The 17,872-nt window shown below is 61.1% G+C and overlaps 1 protein-coding gene across 1 annotated transcript; it reads left to right on the top strand.

The window, feature by feature from the left end:
* Window positions 1-1,825: 1,825 nt before the first annotated feature.
* On the top strand, window positions 1,826-14,673 carry CHRNA4 (cholinergic receptor nicotinic alpha 4 subunit). The gene is made up of 6 exons (XM_040247702.1): window positions 1,826-1,901; window positions 3,333-3,484; window positions 7,184-7,228; window positions 7,315-7,424; window positions 10,490-11,822; window positions 14,350-14,673. Exons 1-6 carry the CDS (start codon window positions 1,826-1,828, stop codon window positions 14,473-14,475), a joined length of 1,842 nt encoding a protein of 613 aa, XP_040103636.1. The 3' UTR covers window positions 14,476-14,673.
* The last annotated feature ends 3,199 nt before the right edge of the window (window positions 14,674-17,872 follow it).

The following is a 17,872-nucleotide window of genomic DNA, read 5'->3' as shown; positions in this document are numbered from 1 at the left end:
GGGATACTGTGGGAGCCACGTCCACCTGTCTCAGTGGCTTGGGCCAGCATCTAGGGAGCCCATGGACAGGGTAAGGGAGCAACCGTCGCTGTTGAAGTTAGCCGTTACCCAGGACCAGGCATTTCGAAAGCTCTGTAGGAACCAGCCAGAGTGGACAGATCTCTCCGGGTGGGAACCTTGGAGGCCTCAGAGCATTTGGCCAGAGTTGGGGGAAGGGGGCTTGGGGAGGGGCAGGGAAGGTGGGAGAGGGAAATGGGGAGGGGGAGGAGAGGAGAGATGGAGGTAAGAGAGGGAAGATGGGGGAGGGGAGAGATGGGGAGGAGGGAAAAGAGGGAATACTGGGAAGCCAGTTGGAAGGGGGCAGGAGCTGGGGGATGCGGAGGGGCAGGGGCCTCCCCTGACTGAAGCTGCTACCTTGGGACCAAGCCTGTTACTTGCAGAGAATCGTCTGTGAGGGTCGGGGACCAGGGGCCGCCGGGACCATCATTCAGTCCCCCCCAAGGCCCGGGCGCCAACGCGGGAGGAGCGCGGGGACAGCTCCAGCCCCTCCTTCTCTGCCCTCATCCTCGACCGGAACCGAAGTCTCGGTTTGGGAGCTGGATCACCCCCACCCCGCGCCGGCCGCAGATTCCCAGGAGCTGCGCGCGGATGGCTGCGGGGTTCGCATTTCTGTCGAGCAGCACGGTGTGCGCGCCGCAGACTGTGGCTCCGCCGCACAAAGCAGCCCCTCCCGGCCCTCCTTCTAGAGCCTGCTGCTCGGCCGGCGGCCACTTCGACCCACCTAAGGGCGGAGCCCCTGCGGGGTCATGGAGCGTGGCACCAGGTCATCTCGGTTGCGGCCGACGTAGTTCAAGACTAGTCTAGGGGCGCCGCGGACTGCTCTGCTGAGGTCTCAGCCGAGACCCTCCACAGCCGCCCCTCAGCCGCTGCCCACCGCGCGTGGGATGGGGACTGCCCTCTCGCCGGCGCAGTCCACCCGGCCGCAGGCCGTTCAGAGGCGGGGGCAGCAGACCCCGGCCCAGGCCCGACCTGGAGGCGGCAAGAAGCGGCTTCGCCTGGGGAGGGGGCGTTAGAGTTCTTCTCGCCCCAGAAAAGCCGGCTGCCGAGTCGAAGCTCTTCTGAACGCTTCCCGGTCCGCGGGGGACAGGTCGATGGGGAGGATTCTGTCCTGAACGCCTGGTTGGGGAAGACGACCAGGGACCTGTGATTTCCAAACTGCACATCGGAGCTGGGGTGGTGAAGTTAACCACATCCGCCCGGGCGCCCCTCCTGGCGCCCGGAGAACCTGGGGCGCGTCCCTCCCTCCAGGCAGGCGGTGGAGGAGCGGTGCTGCGGACAGGGCGAGGGTTGATGTCTCGTGGTCCGCAAACCAGCCCGCGCCGGGATCCCCGAGACGCACGCAGCGATTGCCGGGCCCCTACTCGTGGCTCGGGCACGTGCCCGGCCCTGGGAGGTCAAAGGAAACTTTGCCCCCGCGCCGGCCGACCTCAGCCCCCGCGCCCCCTCTCGACTCGCGGTGGATCCCCCTCCCCCTCTCCTCCCGGTCCTCGCCCTCCCTCCTGCTCCCTCCTCCTGTCCCTCCTCCCCCTCCTCCTCGCCGGCTGGAGGCGGGCAAGTCCGGGCGGGGCCGCGCCGCGGAGCCCACAGCCCGCGATCCGGGTCCGGTAGCCGCCGCCGCGCCCTCCGAGAGGAGCGACCGAGCGAGGCTTTGCGGTCAGAGCGGCCCGCGCGGCGCGGGGGGCATGAAGTTGGGTGCGCGCGGAGCTCAGAGCAGGGGCGCGGTGGAGCCGGGAGCCGCCCGCATCTAGAGCCCGCTCTGTGCGCCATGGAGCTCGGGGGCCCGGGGACGTCGCCGCTGCCGCCGCTGCTGCTGCTGCTGCTGGGGGCCGGCTTCCTGCCTGGTAAGTTTCAGGGCGCTGGAAGGACCCCCTTTCGCCCGGTTCAGGGCGGCCTCGGACCTCCGGAGCCAAAGGAAGGGAGGCTCCTGGCTGCAGTCCCAAGCCTCGGGTGCGCGCAACGGGGCAGCCGCGGAGGCTCCCCCCACCCCGCATCCCCCAGACGCAAAAGACTGTCCTGCGAGCGCAGGCGGAGCCAGGCGAAGAAAGAGTTAACCTGTTCGGCAATTCGAAGAAAAGGATTGGGGTGGGTGTGGGGGAGATGCTGTTTCAAGAGCTGGACCCAGAAGCTCCAACTTGAATGGAGAGAGGTGCGTCCCACCCCCGTTTATCCATTCTGCCCAATTTCCTTGCAGGCTGCATCATGTCTGCCCCACCCCCCACCCCTGGGGGCTGGGGAATCAGAGGGCTGGTCTCTGCCCTTGGCAGGGCCCCACCCAAACCCCTTCTGCTCCCCCAGGCTCACTAGAACTGTCGAGGTTCCAGCCCTCTGCTCCTCCCCATTCTCTGGGAAGCCACCTTGCTATTTCAGGGGTGCATGGAGGGAATTTAATCCTCTGGCCTCCCCAGTGAGGAAGGAGAGACACTATACTGTCAGAGGGCCTACGCTGGGGCTCTGGGCTGGGAGTAAAGGTCCTGGGAGTCTAAGATTGACCCCAGGGGTACTTGTGAATGCCCTCATGGGTCCAGCTGTCAGTCATGCTCTCATGTGTCCAGCAGTCAGCAGGACTGAGCTGAGAGAAGCAGGTAAACAAGGGTCTCCTGTCCTGCCCTCAGATGCCCTCCATGATGCAGTGGTCGCAGCACAGGTGTCCAAGAGTGGCAGGGAAGCCATCAGACCACAGACTGGCCACTGGGCTGGCCTGAATGAGGAAGCCCCTCCCCAGGTTCACTCCAGACCTGGTCATCGAGGAGAGACCATCCAGGAATGCAGCATGCCAGAGTCACTGGGGGTGGCAGGTTACTCATGCACCCTGGATGATCTTCCAGGATGATCGCTTGCGGTTGTTGCAGCCACAGGAAACCCTCAGGGGTCGAACCCTCACTCCCTGTCCTTCTCTCCCTGCCTGGGCCTGCCCCCTCTTGTCCTGCGGTTACCCCTACCTTGTGCTTTGAGACAAGGTGCTCAGGACTGTGCTAGTAGCTCGCAGTCACGGTCTGATGGGGAGCAGTCCAGTCAGCACTCATCAGATCAGTGATACCCTCTCACGGTGATGGACCCAGTGCTCAGAAGGCTTCCCTTCCCTGGGGTAGAGGAGAAACTGCGAACGGAAGTAGGGCAGCAGGTGCAAAGGTCCTGAGATAGGAGGGAGGAATGTGCTTTGAGGGGCTGGAAGGGAGCCCAAGTGCTGAGTGCGGCCTGGCAGGAGGCCCAAGGGCGCAGCCTGGACGGCCACCGTCCCCTCCCCTGAGCCCTGCACCCACGTGTCCCCCCAGTGAGCAGCCATGCAGAGACCCGGGCTCATGCGGAGGAGCGGCTGCTGAAGAAGCTCTTCTCAGGCTATAATAAGTGGTCCCGGCCCGTGGCTAACATCTCGGATGCGGTTCTTGTCCACTTCGGCCTGTCCATCGCGCAGCTCATTGATGTGGTAGGTGCTGGGGATGGGGTGGGGGTCGGCAACCCAGGGCCAACCTGTGTCAGGGAGGGACAGGCCTGGAGATGGCCCCGGGGCTGGGGGCATGGGTTGGATGAGCTGGGAGGGCTGCATTTGAGTCCCAGCCCTGCCTGAGTCCTGCACATACACCTAAGCAACGCGGGGGGCAAGGACTGTTCCATGCGATGCCCTCCAAGGCCCTGCCCATTCCTCCCTTTCCATGTAGAAAAGCTCAAAGGGCCAGATTTGCAGCAGGGGATCAGGGCTGTGGCTGCCAGAGACAGGGAGCAGGAGACTCGTCTGTGGGGCCAGGGCAGGGTCTAGGGCAAGTCCTGGCACTGAGCGGGTCAGGGTGGGGCCGTGTGGGGCCCTGGCAGCCCCTCTTGACCTTCACCTTGCTCAGGAGGCCCCCTAGCCTGTCTGGAATGGGGCAACCTGGCGAGTCAGACAGGCTGTTTGTCAGGGTAAATTTACTTCCCTGGATGGGGACCGAGGAGGCTCTTGGGAGGAGGCCGAGGTCCAGCCTCTGAGTGGCTGCAGCTCTGGAGGGGCAGGGGTGATCATTCAGGGTGGGCCCCGTCATACGGGTCTAACTGTGTGTTGGCTGCATATCCTGGGGCAGCAGCCAAAGGACCTTGGAGTGTGGGCTCCGGCCTGGCCTGGAGGAGTCTTCAGGGAGCTGGTTTGCTGGCTGCAAGAGGGTTTCCAGTCAGCTCAGGTTCCAGGACGAGCTGCCAGGGGCTGTAGATCTCTCCAAATGTCCACCCTACAACCTGCCAGGACCCCAACCCCAAGCGGGCTCTGTGAGGGGGAAGCCACCAGTTTCAGAGCCTGGAGACCCTGGTTTCCAGCTCGTGCCAGGTGTATTGAGTGGCCCCTGGGGCCCTGGTCTTCTCACCTGTGGAACAGGATGAGTGAGCCAGCAACATCCAAGGGGCTTTGGGACATGGAGGGTGGGGGCTGTGGCCACATTCACACTGACAGAAAGAGCCATGCTTGTGCCCCATTAGCAGAGAGACCTGGTCAGTCCCCCATCCTGGCCTGTGCTCTCAGGCCTCCTAGAACCAAGCCTCAAATGTTTCCTGTAAAGTACTCCTGGCTGGGGTGCAGCCAGAAGGGAGCTCAGGATGGCGGGGGTTCCGACCCACTGCGTTTGCAAACATAATTCCCAGTGTGGCTGTGGCTTCATGTTCTGGGTCAGCTGCACAGTAGCCTGGCCTCCTACCTGAGCTCCTGGGGTTTTTTTGTCCCCCAGCCACCATGTTGCAGCATCTTCCCCACTCCCACGTTGCAGCATCCTCGTCCCCTCCATCTCCCTAGTTTGCCCAGGAGAGACAGCTGGAGCACACCAGTCCCAAGACCTCAGTGAGGGACCCGCCGGAGGCCCCATGGCAACACCGGGCTGGACAGGAGCTGCTCCCAGCCCTGCTGTCTGCAGCCGAGTTGGCCAAGGACACTCCTGCACACGTGTGCTGACGAGACGTCCTTGCCTGTCCTGTGTGCTGGCCTTTTGTGGAAGGGGCCGCCTCCCTGCCCACTCTTTGAAGGGCTGCAGTGTTTGCTGCAGGTTTGTGCCCTGGTGTGTGTGTGTGTGTGTGTGTGTGTGTGTGTGTTCGTGTGTGTTCATGCCTGCAGAGGAGGCTGGGAGTCCCTGGGCACCTCTGGGCCCTGGGCTAACGTTTCAGGTGCCCGAATGTACGAAGGGCACTTTATACGGGTGGGGTGAACGGGTGGACAGCTGCAAGGGGTGTGTGTGAGGGGTGGGCACAAGGGGAAGGAGGCCAGGCCCGGCCCCTGGAAGCTTGATCTGGAGGCAGGGAATGGGGCAGAGCCAGGCCAGCTGCCCCTGGGGGGAATGCAAGGATGTGGTGGTGGGGTGGCACCACTGCAGGACTGCGTTGCCAAGGTCGAGGTTGTTGGAGTGGTGTCCAGGCCCCGCTCAGGTCACGCTTATCCTCAGTGTCCTCTGGCGGCATGTCCCAGGTGGCCCTGAGGGAGATCAGGACCAAGGCAGTGCCTGGGATGGCAGGAGATGTGGTCCCCTCCCATGACCCAGCCGACCCAGGGCTTGTCCCCTGAGGGAGCAGGAGGGGAGGCTCCTGGGCCTTGCCTTTGAATAACCATCTGCCCCCGGCCCTGTCTGGGCACAGGGTGCTTCACTTCTTGACCATCCTCGGGTTTCTTTGGCCTGAGCAGTCATCCTGACGACCTGCGTGTCCCTGGTCTAGAGCCGACAAGGGAAAAAGTTGGGCCATCATAAAGTGGGGAGAGGCTGGTTCAAGCACCACCCCCCCAGAGCCTGTGTCCAGTCCCTCTACCCTCCCCAGGGGAATAGCCCCTGGCCCTCAGGGGCACCCTGCTCTCTGAGAAGTACCCTCCATCAACAGCAAGTGTCCCGCCCCAAACCTTTTGCAAGGAGCCAGCCCCCTCCAGCCCCAACCCCCCTGCCTTCTGCCTGGGCTGGGTGTGGCATGGCCCCTGGAGGTTCAGGGTGGAGTAAGAGGACCCCTACATCCATGCACAGAGCCTGGCGTTCTTCTCCAGCCTTTGCTGGTGCCTGACTGCCTGTGTCCAGTGAACAGGAGGGCTGGGAAGAGGGGTGGAGGGAGCAGGGAGTGTGTGTGTGTGAGTATGTGTGTGATTGTGTCAGTGTGTATGTGTATGTCAGCGTGTACGCGTGCATGTGAGTGTTGTATGTGAGTATGTGTGTATTGTGTGTGTCAGTGTGTCCGTGTGTATGAGTGCATGTGAGTGTTGTATGTGAGTGTGTGTGTGTGTCAGTGTGTATGAGTGCATGTGAGTGTTGTATGTGTGTGTGTGTGTCAGTGTGTATGCGTGCATGTGAGTGTTGTGTGTGTGTGTGTCAGTGTGTATGCGTGCATGTGAGTGTTGTATGTGTGTGTGTGTGTCAGTGTGTATGAGTGCATGTGAGTGTTGTGTGTGTGTGTGTCAGTGTGTATGCGTGCATGTGAGTGTTGTATGTGTGTGTGTGTGTGTATGAGTGCATGTGAGTGTTGTATGTGAGTGTGTGTGTGTGTGTGTCAGTGTGTATTCGTGCATGTGAGTGCTGTATGTGAGTGTGTGTGTGTTGTGTGTGTGAGTGGTGTGTGTGTTCCAGCCCTTCTCACCTGGCAGGGGGCTGCTCAGTGACCTGTAGAGGAGCCTGCCGGCCCTTCTGCTCCCATCTCATCTGTTCTTGCCCCTCACCTGTCTACCTCCAGGTCCTGAGGCTCTGGGCCTGGAGGGGCAGTTTGGCCAGTGAGTGGGTGGCTCAGGGGTAGCGGAGGGGGCAGGCTGGCCAGCTGGGAGCGGGTGATGCAGATCGGCAGGACCAGCATGGGCTGCTGGGAAGAGGGCAGCTCCTCCAGCAGCCAGGAGCCCTGGGCGCTGCATACACCTTTACTTACGTAGCTGGAGAGGGCCAGGCCCGGCCACCTGTAAAGCCAGCTGGACACTGTCTTCACCTTCCTTCTCAGAAGGGTCAAGGGGACTGACCCTGTGGCCCTCAGTCCCATCTGGGCCTGCCATTCTGGGCTTGGTTGCCTCCAGGGGAGAGACACTCCCTCCCTCCTGAGGTCACCCAGTCCCCATGTTCGGCCCTGGCCCGTCCTTGTGGGTAAGGAAGCTTGGCCAGAGAGATGTGTCCTGAACCAATGGGGATCACAACTTACCTTCTTCTCGTTCGTGCCCTAGGATGAGAAGAACCAAATGATGACGACGAATGTGTGGGTGAAGCAGGTGAGTGGGAGAGAGCCCTCACTGCCCCCTCCCCACCCTCTCCCTACCCCTCTCTTCTGACTCCCCTCTTTCCTTTCCTCCCGCAGGAGTGGCACGACTATAAGCTGCACTGGGACCCGGCCGACTTTGAGAATGTGACTTCTATCCGAATCCCCTCCGAGCTAATCTGGCGGCCAGACATCGTCCTTTACAACAAGTGAGCTGGGGCCTTAGTGGGTGGGGCCACGTCCAGCCACGCCCCCACCAGGAATCTCTGCCAAAGCCAGCGTGAGCAAGAGGCAGACAGCTCAGCCCTCCAGCCCAGGTGGAAATAAAGAGGGTGCTGAGACCCACTGACGGGCAAAGAGGCAAGGAGATGGGGGCTCTGGGGGCCTGCGGGTGCCTGAGGGTTCCTTCCCTGCCCGTGCCAGCCCTGGGGCCTCAGTCTCTTGCGGGGCAAGGAAGGGATCAGAGCCCCTCCCAGGATGACTACAGGCCCTGCAGTTGCTCCCCCTTGGGCTGGAGTTGGTTCCAGAATCAGTTCCTGTTTGGGGAGGCTGGGCACCTGTACATTGGTCACCCAGTCCTGGAGCAGAGGATGGGGTACAGCGAGTGGAGAGGGAGCCCCCAGAACAGCCTGCCTGTCCTCACCCTCCCCTGCCCCTCCATCTGTGCTCACACCTCCCTGCACAGACATCACCAAAAGTCCCCAAACCCCAGCTCATCACGCTCTGCAAACAAAGCCTCTGTCAGGGATGTGTGTCCCAGCTGCGGAAGCTGAGCTGAAATCTCATCTCTGGAGGGTGTTTCTGTGCTGGGGGACCAGGGGACTATGGGCACTGCCGTGGCAGACGTGGGCTCCAGAGGGCTGGCCTCCTTGAACTTGTCCTTTCCCGGGACCTTGGCTGGGTCCTTGACCTCGGGGCAGCCTGACAGCCTACCATGTCCATGGTCTCTGCTGTGTCATTGCCAGGCCAGCTCACCCAGAGCTGAATCCATGCTGGAAGACCCAGGCTCTGGGCGGCCGTGGCCCCACAGCACTGACGAACACAGCCAATGGCAGCACTTGGTCCCCCTGCCCACAGCCCCCTGCCCTCCCACCCAGACCCCGGTGCTTCTGCACAAAAGCCCTCCTGGGCCCCAGGGTTGGGCCTGACCTACAAATGCTATTTGATTAAGAACGACTGGGCTCCACTTGCAGCTTAATTGATTCCAGTAATGGCAGCGGGGAGAGCGGCCGCACGTGGAAGAAAGGGTTTTAGGGATGCATTAAGGGGGCTGCTTGGAGAGTGGGAGGTGGGGCAGACTCTCTATTTTCCCTCTATAAGCTGCCTGGTCAGACCCTGAGCCCTGGAGTCCTCCAGGCCCCCTAAGGCCCCTGGGGTCCCCACTCAGCTCCCCCAGCCCCCTGCCCCAGGGGACCCAGCACTGAATCTGCCTGAACCTCTCTGACCCAGAACACAGGGACCAGGGTCAGGACTCTGGGACCCAGGGGAGGGAGCATTGTGCTCTGTGACTGCTCGACTGAGACCAATAGCAGGTCTGGGAGGCATACAGCCCCCAGGATGGCAGCCCAGCCCCTTCCCTCTCTAGACTCCCTACCGAGATGCAGAGGTAGGGGGTTGGAGCCCTAGCTTCCCTTAGGGATGGAGGCCCTCGTTGGAGGGGGTTGGGCATGGGCACGGATGGACCCCAGGGCTGGTGGTGATGTTGGCCAGATGGCCACTGGGGAGGCCTGTTTCCAGGGATCAGGCCCATGTGTACTTGCGTGTTGCCCAGTGGTCAGCGCAGGCTGGTGGGCAAGGGGAAGGGTTGAAGGTGGCTTTTCTGAGAGCTTTGGGGTACTCCTTTGAGGTTGGAGGGAGTGCACGTGAGGCTGTGCTGTCCACGGGGGCTCCCCTCCACTGGCCTGCCAGGCAGAGGGGCTCATGTGGATGGCGTCTTCAGCCTAGAGCAGGAATCTGACCGGCCGGGTTGACCCCTCTTCCCCACAAGCTGTCCTAATGACCACTCCCCCTGGGCTTACTGGCCTAGCTCCTGGGGGGTGCTTTGTCCCCTGGCATGGGAAGCCCACTGTGGGGGAGGGGTGGGACTTCCTAGAGCGGTGATGATGGGGGCGGGGTGGGGTGGCAGGGAGGTGGGGGTGGTCACAACTTCCCTTGGGAAAGCTCCTTCTTCCTGGGGTTGCTCTGGGTGGCCTGGTCCCAGAGTCCCACATGCAGAGTACAGGGCCGGCCCGGGGCGGAAGGGAAGACACAGGCTCGGAGACTAGTGTCTGTGGGGCTGTCCCCGGTGGGAGAAGGGGAGGTCTCCCATCAACATTTCAGAGCCAAAGCCCGGGACAGCTGCTCCCTTACCTGCCTGTGGGTGCCCTGCGTGGTCAGTGTGGGCAGCTCAGGCCTTGCAGGGAAACAGGGTGAGAGAGGGCCCTCCTGACCCAGGCAATAACATCTTGGGACCCAGACTGGGGGCTGGGCACTTCCAGCAGCAGAGGAGAGAGTGGCTGACTCTGGGGGCAGGTAGTGTTCTCAGCAGACTGCAGGCAGGTGTCCCCAGGTCCCCCATGGCATCAACATGCCCTTCTCCTCACCATGGGCATCTTAGGTGGCTGTCCCTGGGAGACCCAGGCTTGGGCCAGGACAGCAGCCCCTAGCTCTGTTCCCTGCCAGGTCTGGTCAGGGAGCCCCGAGGCCAAGGAATAGGCAGGAGGGCTGGGGGCCTGGGATGTGATGGCTGGAGTCCACGTGCCCCTCTGGGAGGCCTGGTCCCTGCCTCGTTGGGCACTGGAGTCTTCACCTGTGCAGGAAGGGGGTTCTCGCCTCTAGGTTTGGGGGGACCTGTCGGGGAGAAAACGCTGGCCTGAAGCAGGAGAAGGTGGTGAGGCAGGTCAGATCTCCGTCCTGCTCCAGGGTGACCGCAGGGAACAAGGCACGCTGTGTGCTGCCCTGGGCCACTAGTGCACGTGCAGCCCCTGATGTGGCATGGATGGCCCTTCTAGCCCCAAATAATCGTGGTCATCTCCATGGTCAAGCTTGGATGTCAAGTGTGGTGTGGGCTGCTGAGACAGTCTCCACAGCATGTCACCCCCACAGGTAGGGGAAACAGCAAGGTGGGCAGGTGAGCAATGAGCTGGACATGGGCACCATAAGCAATGAACCCAGAGCTGTCTGGTCCCGGGCGAGGCTCCACTGTGAAGTGAGGGTGTGTGTAGTGGGCAGAGGCATGAGAGCTCTGGACCTCAGGTGTCGGGCGCCTCACCCACCACCTCTCTCTCCCACCCAGTGCGGATGGGGACTTTGCCGTCACCCACCTGACCAAGGCCCACCTCTTCCACGACGGCCGGGTGCAGTGGACGCCCCCGGCCATCTACAAGAGCTCCTGCAGCATCGACGTCACCTTCTTCCCCTTCGACCAGCAGAACTGCACCATGAAGTTCGGGTCCTGGACCTACGACAAGGCCAAGATCGACCTGGTGAGCATGCACAGCCGCGTGGACCAGCTGGACTTCTGGGACAGCGGTGAGTGGGTCATCGTGGACGCCGTGGGCACCTACAACACGCGCAAGTACGAGTGCTGTGCGGAGGTCTACTCAGACATCACCTACGCCTTCATCATCCGGCGCCTGCCACTCTTCTACACCATCAACCTCATCATTCCTTGCCTGCTCATCTCCTGCCTCACCGTGCTCGTCTTCTACCTGCCCTCTGAGTGCGGCGAGAAGATCACCCTCTGCATCTCCGTGTTGCTGTCGCTCACCGTCTTCCTGCTGCTCATCACCGAGATCATCCCATCAACCTCGCTGGTCATCCCACTCATCGGCGAGTACCTGCTCTTCACCATGATCTTCGTCACGCTCTCCATCATCATCACCGTTTTCGTGCTCAACGTGCACCACCGCTCCCCACGCACACACACCATGCCCGCCTGGGTCCGCCGTGTCTTCCTGGACATCGTGCCACGCCTGCTCTTCATGAAGCGGCCGTCCGTGGTCAAGGACCACTGCCGGCGGCTCATCGAGTCCATGCACAAGGCGGCCAGCGCTCCGCACTTCTGGCCGGAGCCCCAGGGGGAGCCCGCCCGGTCTCCGTCCCTGACCTGTGGGGTGGACCAGCCCAGCAAGCCCCAGCCAGCCCGTACAACACCCTCTGACCAGGTGCCAACTCTGCAGCCTTCAGAGGCCGAGAAGGCCAGCCCCTGCCTATCTTCTGGGCCCTGCCATCCACCCACCAGCACCCAGGCCCTGGGGCTCACCAAGACCCGGTCCCAAAGTGTCCAGCACGTGTCCAGCCCCAGCAAAGCGGTGGAGGATGGTGTGCGGTGCCGGTCCCGGAGCATCCAGTACTGCGGGCCACGAGAGGAGGCTGCCTCACCGGCCGCCCGCCTGGCAGATAGCTCCCCTTCTTCTCCGACCAAGGCCCCCTCAGCCGAGCTCCTGCCCCCAGACCAGGCCTCCCCCTGCAAATGCCAGTGCAGGAAGGAACCAGAGGCTCCAAATGCCACGCTCAAGACCAGCAACAGAGCGGCGCCCCTGCCCCTGTCGCCAGCCCTGGCACGGGCAGTGGAGGGCGTCCAGTACATTGCAGACCACCTGAAGGCAGAAGATACAGACTTCTCGGTAAGTCCCCACCACAGTCACCTGGGGGCGGCGCCCCCCACCACCCCATCCACTTTGAAGGAGGAGGTGACCGGTGAAAGAGAAACCAGGACCCCAACCCGGCTGTTCCCTGTGCCCCAAGCCTCCATCCGCTTGGGGGCAGGAGGTCCCCCCAGTGGTGGCCCAGTGGCTGTTGGAGCAGAGTGGACCTCTGGTGTCTCCTTTGGGCTTCAGGGCACAAGGAGCCTGCCTGCAGGTGGGGTGTTAGGCAGCTTCCAGCACCATCTGCACCTGGTGAGCACCTCCCTTGACCTCAAGTGCCCCCCACCCTGCTATGGGCCCCCCGGGGAGGGTCTGCGGTGAGAGGTGCTGAGAGGAGATGGGATGAGATTGAGTGGCCTCTGTGGCCTAGCACGGGGAGAGGAGAAATCAGGCCTGGGACACAGGACCCTCTGGCCAGGCATTCTCATGCCTGGCCAGAGAGAGGGCACCTGGGGTCTGGGCGGGCAGGGCAGGTGCTCAGACACGGGTCATATACAGGGCCCTGTGGAGTCGGGGACTGCAAGGGTGGGTCCAGGCTGAGGGCCGAGCCCCAGTTCAGATCCTGGGTCGGGTGGGGCAGGGGAGCACAGAGGCGGGTCCGGGAGGGCATTGTCAGTCTGCTCGGTCATTCCTGGCCGCTCGACCTGGGCTGTGACCTTGCCCCACATCAGCTTCCTCCTGCAGGAATGCAGGCCTGTGGGCAGGCAAGACACTGTGGTTCCCTCCCTCACCTCTTCATCCCTCTGCCTCCTCGGGAACAGCCCGTGATCATTTCCCAGACACACATGATCCCTGGGGACTGTCTGTCCTGTGGCTGGGCCACCCCATCCTAGTCAGTCTCCTAGCTGTCCCCTGAATCCCAAGGGGTTTCGAAGTCATCCGAGGGTTTCTGGAAGGTTCTACCTGGGAGACACTGGTTCTGGGCCCGTTGCGTTCCCCAGTTCTTGAGGACCTCTGACGTGTGGGTCTGAGGGGCTGCTGAGAAGAGATCGAGGCCTTTGAAGGGTCACTAGGATCTCGGAGGCGCCCAGTGGTGCTTACTGCAGGGCCAGCCCCTTGTCCCCAGACCCCTCCATCCACGTCACAGGCCCAGCTGTCACGACCAGGTTCTGGTTCCGGCATTATGCCTAGGTTCTGGGAAGCAAAGCAACTTCAGAGGAACCGACCTGGGATGGGGGCTGGGCAGCTTTGTGAGCAGCGTTTCAACCTCCAAGGGGGTGGCTGGAAAGCTGCTCCTGCTCGGATGCAGCAGCACCACAGGCTGCTTCCTGGAACAGAGGGTCCTGTCGCTCCCTCGCTTTCAAGTGACCCCATTTACTCTGGTTACCGGAGAATAAACTCGGCCCTTTCAGCTTCGGCTTAAAACCATCATGATGCCGCTGATTTCTTTAAACATCAGAGCAGAAAACCGCAGTGAAAAGTTCTCTTTCTCTCAAGGCCCCCAAAACGGGAGGCTGAGCCTGCCCTTGGCCAGGCCTGTGGGACCTGCTAGGGTCCAGCGGGCCCGAGCCCAGGTGCCCCTCCTTTATGGTCACTCAAGTGCCGACAACTGCCCACCCAGGACCCGCCTGTGGCCTCCCTGAGGCTTTGCCTGGGGGCACCCCAGGTGGGGTTGAGACCCAATCCCCCAGCGTGGACATGTAACATGACCTGTCCTGCCTCTGGGCCTCTGTGTTCCCCCTTCAGCCCAGATGGTGCAGCCACCTTCCTCGTCGGGTCCAGGGAGTGGCTGCAGGTGGTGGGCTCAGCATGTGCCCCACCTCTAGCCTGGGGTCCCCTCCCTTGTCCCTGGGGAGCCCTCCACCCAGCAGCTGCACGCTCAGAGCCTGCTTGCAGCACAGGGCTGTGCCTGCATTCACGTGTGACCCTCGCCCTCAGGGGCTTTGGAGACCTGAGCCACCCACTGACCATGAGAGACTCAGGCCACCTGGGCAGCCAGCCGTGAGCCCCGCCCTGGGCAGAGGCAGGAGTGAAGGGCAGCCAGCTGTGAGCACTGCCCTGGGCTTCTTGCTGGAGGTCAGCTCCCCACAACCACCACTATCCAGGATGCTCTGGCCCTCGCCTTGCACTGCGAGGGCTGTGGGTGCCTGCCGACTCCAGCCTCACTGGCTCCATCTGTAAATGCAGGGCAGGGTGGTCCCCATGGTGCCACCAAGTATCAACGACCCAGAGCACACTTCACCATGTCACAGCCTGGACCGTAGCCTTCCTTTAGAGGCATCCCCATCACTACCTCCTGGGAGCTCAGGCACCTGGCAGGCTGGTGGAATTGGTAGGGCCACCATGCTGGACCCCATTTCACTAGAGAGCATCGACACCTGCAGCCCAGGGTTTCTGAGCCCAGACTTCACACAAAGCCATTTCGCTGCATCCCCTCCGCTCCCTTTACCTAGTGCAGGTATGCCTGCAACCTTGGTGACCCTGGCGGCAAGAATAGGAACCGAGGTTCTAGAAGTTTCTTGCTGTGGCGAGGCCTGAGGGAGTGACCGTGTGTGTCTGTCTGCAGGTGAAAGAGGACTGGAAGTACGTGGCCATGGTCATCGACCGCATCTTTCTCTGGGTGTTCATCATCGTCTGCCTGCTGGGGACTGCCGGCCTCTTCCTGCCGCCCTGGCTGGCCGGCATGATCTAGGGGCCCGGACTCGGGACTCCCCAAACTTTATGGGGTCATGCCACTTACCAGATTGCCCCCCATCCTCTGTCTGCTATGAGACGGCCTTGGAAGGAGCCACTGACCCCTGGGGACCTGCCCGGGGGACTGGTGAATGCCTGTATGGCTGCAGGGCGGTGTCACTGCCTGTCTTATTAAAGTTTAACCAGAGCATGGCGACATGATGGCTTCCTGCAAGGACGTGCGGCTGATGGCTCTCAGCAAACGTCCCAGCATATCCCCAGGCCATGCCACTCAGCCACCCTCAGCCCCTTTTAGCCTCCAGAGCCCTTGATCCCTGTGGGATCCCTGAGACCCAGGCACAGATCCTGGCCTGGGGCACCCCTGGGTCCTCAGGCTTGCTCTCTCTGACCCCAGAGGTGAGTCAGCAAACACATGACCCTCAGCTGCTGGGGGCAGGGTCCAAGCAGGGGGTGTCTTAGTGGCTGGGGGGGTCCCAAGCCAGGGAGTAGGGGGGTTCTGATCAGGGTCTGGGTTTGGTCTCTTGTGGGCACATTAGTCAAAGCCCAGATTTAGCCCAGAGGAGCCTTGGGGTTGGAGTGGTTAGACATGGTCCCCGTGGAGGAGAATCAGGTGCAGGTCCCCCTTGGGTGAGGGACCCTCGACCCCAGGCAGCCCAGCTGTCTCCCTGGCAGGGGTGCTTGGGTCTTGGGCAGACACTTTGCTGGCCTGGTGATGCCCCCAGGTCTCCCATGGGCTTGAGACTTTGTGAGGGACCCAGATCTGGGCTCCGCACCCAACACCTCCCTTGATTTCCCCTCTGCTCGCAGTTGGGGGACCCCTCTGGGGCATAGTAACAGGTACGACCTCCCTGACATGGCAGCTGGGGTGACTCTGGAGGCTCTGAGGACCGCTTGTCTGGCTAGCTCTGGGGCCCTCTGCAGTGTGGTGTCTTGCAGGGGAAGGGCTGAGAAATGGGGGTGGAGAGGACCCTCCACAGCTCAAAAGCCTCTGCCTCACACCATGTGGAGGTTGCCCTGCCCAAGGTGGCCGGCGGGGGGGTTGGAGGGCAATGGCCCCAGGGGCCTAGTGTCTACTCCTCATAAAGGCTGAGCCTCAGGGACCACCACAGTGTCCCCTGAGACCCCGGGGGAAACACTGCACCTGTGGTAATGTGGGGGTGGGCTGCCCCCGCTCTCTGGATTCTTGCAAGCCCTTAGGCTCCAGATGCCAGGTGGGGTCTGGACAATGTAGCCCCTCCCCCAGGAGCCACATCTGGGTGGAGGGAGCCTCCCCAGGCCCAAGGAATCCCTTCTCCAGTGACGGTCAAGCTATGCCTCTCCAGAACCTGTGTGTCAGGGGTGTAGCTGGCAGGTTGGAGCCCTGGGTCTCCCCTCAGGCTGTGCCTGGGTCACGAGGAACTTGGGAGAATTGAATGAATAATTTAGTGAAGTTCAAAGACATTTCTGCAGAGGTTCCGCTGGAGGGCACTGCCCAGGCGGAGGAGACAAGTTCATAGCCTCCACCTGGCTGCCGGTGAACCGCAGACCAGCCCCCTGGATATTCAGGACACCATCTGACTGGCACCTGCCCCCTGAAGGCTATTGGGGCACCAATCATCTCGGGATGCTAGGGGAGAGCCCAGACCAGCAGCTCACCAGGACACAGGACGGGCCCCAAGGTCGCAGCCCGGATGCAGATTTCAGATGTCATCACCCCAATCCTCCTTACGTAAGCGGATCTGGCGCCAGATGTGGGGAAGCAGTGGGGGCTCTAGGGCCCGTGTGCAGATGCTCTTTCCTGGGTTGGGAGGGACCAGGAGCCCCAGGGAGGACGACAGCCCCCACTTTCTGGTTTCTGTGTTTTCCTTTTTTTGAGACTCGAAAAAAAGTTAGAAAATACACATGCAGAATAGATCACCCACATTCCCACCAAATTAACCACGACCACTATTTTGGGCTACTTGCCTCCAGGGTTTTTGTTTGTTTGTTTGTTTGATTGACATAAAATTTACCTACGACAAAAGGCCTGGTCTTAAGCCCTCAGATCAGTGAGTTTTAACTCGATTTGACTCCAGCCCCTCCAGCCTATGCCTGGTTTCTTCCCCCAAGAGGGGCTTCCCCCACTGTGACCTTGGTCTGAGTGGAGCCCCGGGTTCACGGCCTTTCTGTACTGTTCTTTCACTGGGTGTGGTGCGGTCAGCACCCACCATGACCATGTCTCCATCCATAAGCAGTTTGTTGTGCTGAGTCACGTTCTTCTGTCCCAATAAACTAAAATGTGTCTGTCTCTCCGTCGCCTCCACCAGCCTGCGGGCAGGTCTCTCTGGGCGTCCGTTTCCTCTGTTAGTGTTGACTGTGTCTCATTTTCTGTGTCTTGTGATAACTTGACACCTGGGTGCCTCCCAGACCCGCCTGGAAGGGTTGTTTCAGCACCATTTGTTGAAACACTGACCATTCCACAGTAAAATGCCTAAAAAGTTTCCTTGTATATTTTCCCTGCTCTTCAGTGGGTTTTGGTCTGAGGTGAGCTACTACATCATGGCTAGAAGCAGGAAGCTGTATCTTGCCTTTTAATGCAATCTTTTGAAGAGCTAACCACCCCCCCACCCCCGCCACCACTTATTGTGATTTCTGCTCCACCGGTATCTGGTTAGGCCGTCTCCCTTATTTTCCTGTTTGCATATGTCCTGTCCCCTCCCACAGAAGAAAATTTGATCTAGTTGGCTAATCTTGAAGGTCATATGTTCAGTCTTTTCCCTCCTGGTGGCTGCCCCTAATATAACAGTGTTTGTAGTCTTCGAGTTCTTCCCAGGTGGTGCTAGTGGTAAAGAACCCACCTACCAATGCAATGTAAAAAAAGTGGATCTGATCCCTGGGCTGGGAAGACCCCTTGGAGGAGGGCACAGCAACCTACTCCAGTATTCTTGCCTGGAGAATCCCATGGACAGAGGAGACTGGTGGGCTACAGTCCACAGGGTCACAAAGAGTTGGACATGACTGAAGCGACTTAGCACGGATGCACGCACGTATATATTCTTTAAGAGCTTGGTAAGTTGGTATGAAAACTGTCTCCATCAGGCCTCCCACCTCCAGACAAAGCAAGCACCTTGCTGCCCCTTGGGGATTCTGGAGCAACCTGGAATCTAGTTCCAGGTCACTGTGGACGTGAGGGTCTGGGGAGGGCTTGATGGTTCCGTGAACAGCAAACATCACTAGAGTTTTTACTCACCCAGGTGTGCGTGCATGTTAAGTCGCAGGCATGCTAAGTTGCTTCAGTCGTGTTGACTCTTTGCAACCTTATGGACTGTAGCCTGCCAGGCTCCCCTGTCCATGGGATTCTCTAGGCAAGAATACTGGAGTGGGTTGCTGTGCCCTCCTCCAGGGGGAATCTTCCTGACCCAGGGATCGAACCCATG

Source organism: Oryx dammah, unplaced genomic scaffold, assembly GCF_014754425.2.
Source record: "Oryx dammah isolate SB20612 unplaced genomic scaffold, SCBI_Odam_1.1 HiC_scaffold_10, whole genome shotgun sequence".
Lineage (NCBI taxonomy): Eukaryota > Metazoa > Chordata > Mammalia > Artiodactyla > Bovidae > Oryx > Oryx dammah.
Note: the sequence above shows the minus strand (reverse complement) of the source record. Positions and strands in the feature narration are given on the sequence as shown.